Here is a 1,421-nt window from a genome sequence, read left to right on the forward strand (position 1 = left end):
ATAGGGCAGGAACTCCTCCGGTTTCACGTCCATCTTCGCGACCTCGCCGGAGGCCATGAAGATGCCGCTGCCGTCGGCGTTCTCCACGGTCTTCGTGCGTATTGTGAAGTCGCCGTCCTGCTTCCAGACCTACCAAGCATGACGGTGACGATTTCTCACTGTTTTCCCATCCCAAATCTCTCGAACATCGTCACGGCCACAGGACGCTGTTCCAGACGGCCATGGAGTCGACGTCGCTCCACGCCTCCTCGAAGAAGGCGTGGGCCGCCTTGGCGTAGTCCGCGGATTCCGTGAGGGCAGCACACATATATTCTGCGGCGATGCGCGCATTGCCCTGCTTCTTGAACATACCGTAAAAACGCGACTTCCGGCGCTGTGAAACGACATGGAGCGCCTCTGGCTCGTCGCGGCCCTCGCGGCGCGATGCTCCGCGGAGCTCAGCGCCATCGCCGTCGAGTCCGCGGAGACGCTCACGGTGAAGAAGTTCCGGGCGCGCTACGTGCGCCACCAGCTGCCCGTGATCATCCGCCCGTCGCTGAACGCGCCCAACTGGACCCACCTCGACTTCAAGCGCATGTGCGGCGCGGGCCCCATCACGCGCTACGAGGTGCAGCCCGAGCTGAACCAGTGGGGCGGCCTGGGCGTCGGCGTGCCCATGGAGCTCGACAAGATGATCGAGGAGCTCTACGCGAAGAACGTGCGGACGTACTACGGCTTCGGCTTCGACCTCAAGTGCGGCTGCCCGCCCTTCACGGAAAAGGCCGAGCTGCTCAAGGTCTTCGAGGAGGATCGGTACAAGCACTCCGAGTTCGGCAAGTCGAACTGGCCCGAGCTCATCGTCGGCTCCAGGGACTCGTTCACGGCGCTCCACGTCGACAAGGGCATGATGCCCTTCTGGCTCAAGCTCATCGAGGGCGAGAAGGATTTTCGCGTCGTCCCCCTGCCGGAGTGGCGCGGGAAGCTCGACGGCGCCGACGACGCGGGCGCGCCCTTCGTCGGCGGGCCCTTCCCGTCGCTGAAGGCGCCGTTCGACGCGTTCGACGACGCGCTCGTCGAGCGCAGGTGGATCCAGGAGCGCAACGCGTCGGTCTACGCGGGGACCATGGAGGCCGGCGACTGGATGTACATCCCCGTGGGCGCCTTCCACGGCGCGAAAAACAACCTGCGGACGCCGTCCGTGTCCATGAGCGGCAACTACTGGGACAAGACGCACCGGAGGCAGATCCTCGAGAACTTCTGCGAGCCCATGGTCGCGGAGCGCGGCGGGTCGCCGCTGCGCGCGCGGACCATGGGCGCGCGGGGGTTGGGCATCCCCGGCGAGGCCGCGCACACGACGTCGGGCTTCATCTGCCTCGACGTCGCGGGCGTCGTGGCGGATCCCACGGAGGTGACGAAGAAGCCGCCGTCCCCCGCGACGATNG

At 66.1% G+C, this 1,421-nt stretch overlaps 1 protein-coding gene across 1 annotated transcript; it reads left to right on the forward strand.

Moving 5' to 3' along the window:
- Positions 1–385: 385 nt before the first annotated feature.
- Positions 386–1,387, forward strand: AURANDRAFT_69344 (hypothetical protein; the record flags this gene model as incomplete). The annotated part of the gene is made up of 1 exon (XM_009045111.1): positions 386–1,387. A coding segment is annotated over one exon (1,002 nt), but the record flags the coding sequence as incomplete, so codon positions are not given.
- Positions 1,388–1,421: the final 34 nt, after the last annotated feature.

The sequence above is a fragment of the Aureococcus anophagefferens genome, assembly GCF_000186865.1.
Source record: "Aureococcus anophagefferens unplaced genomic scaffold AURANscaffold_1488, whole genome shotgun sequence".
NCBI classification, from domain to species: domain Eukaryota; class Pelagophyceae; order Pelagomonadales; family Pelagomonadaceae; genus Aureococcus; species Aureococcus anophagefferens.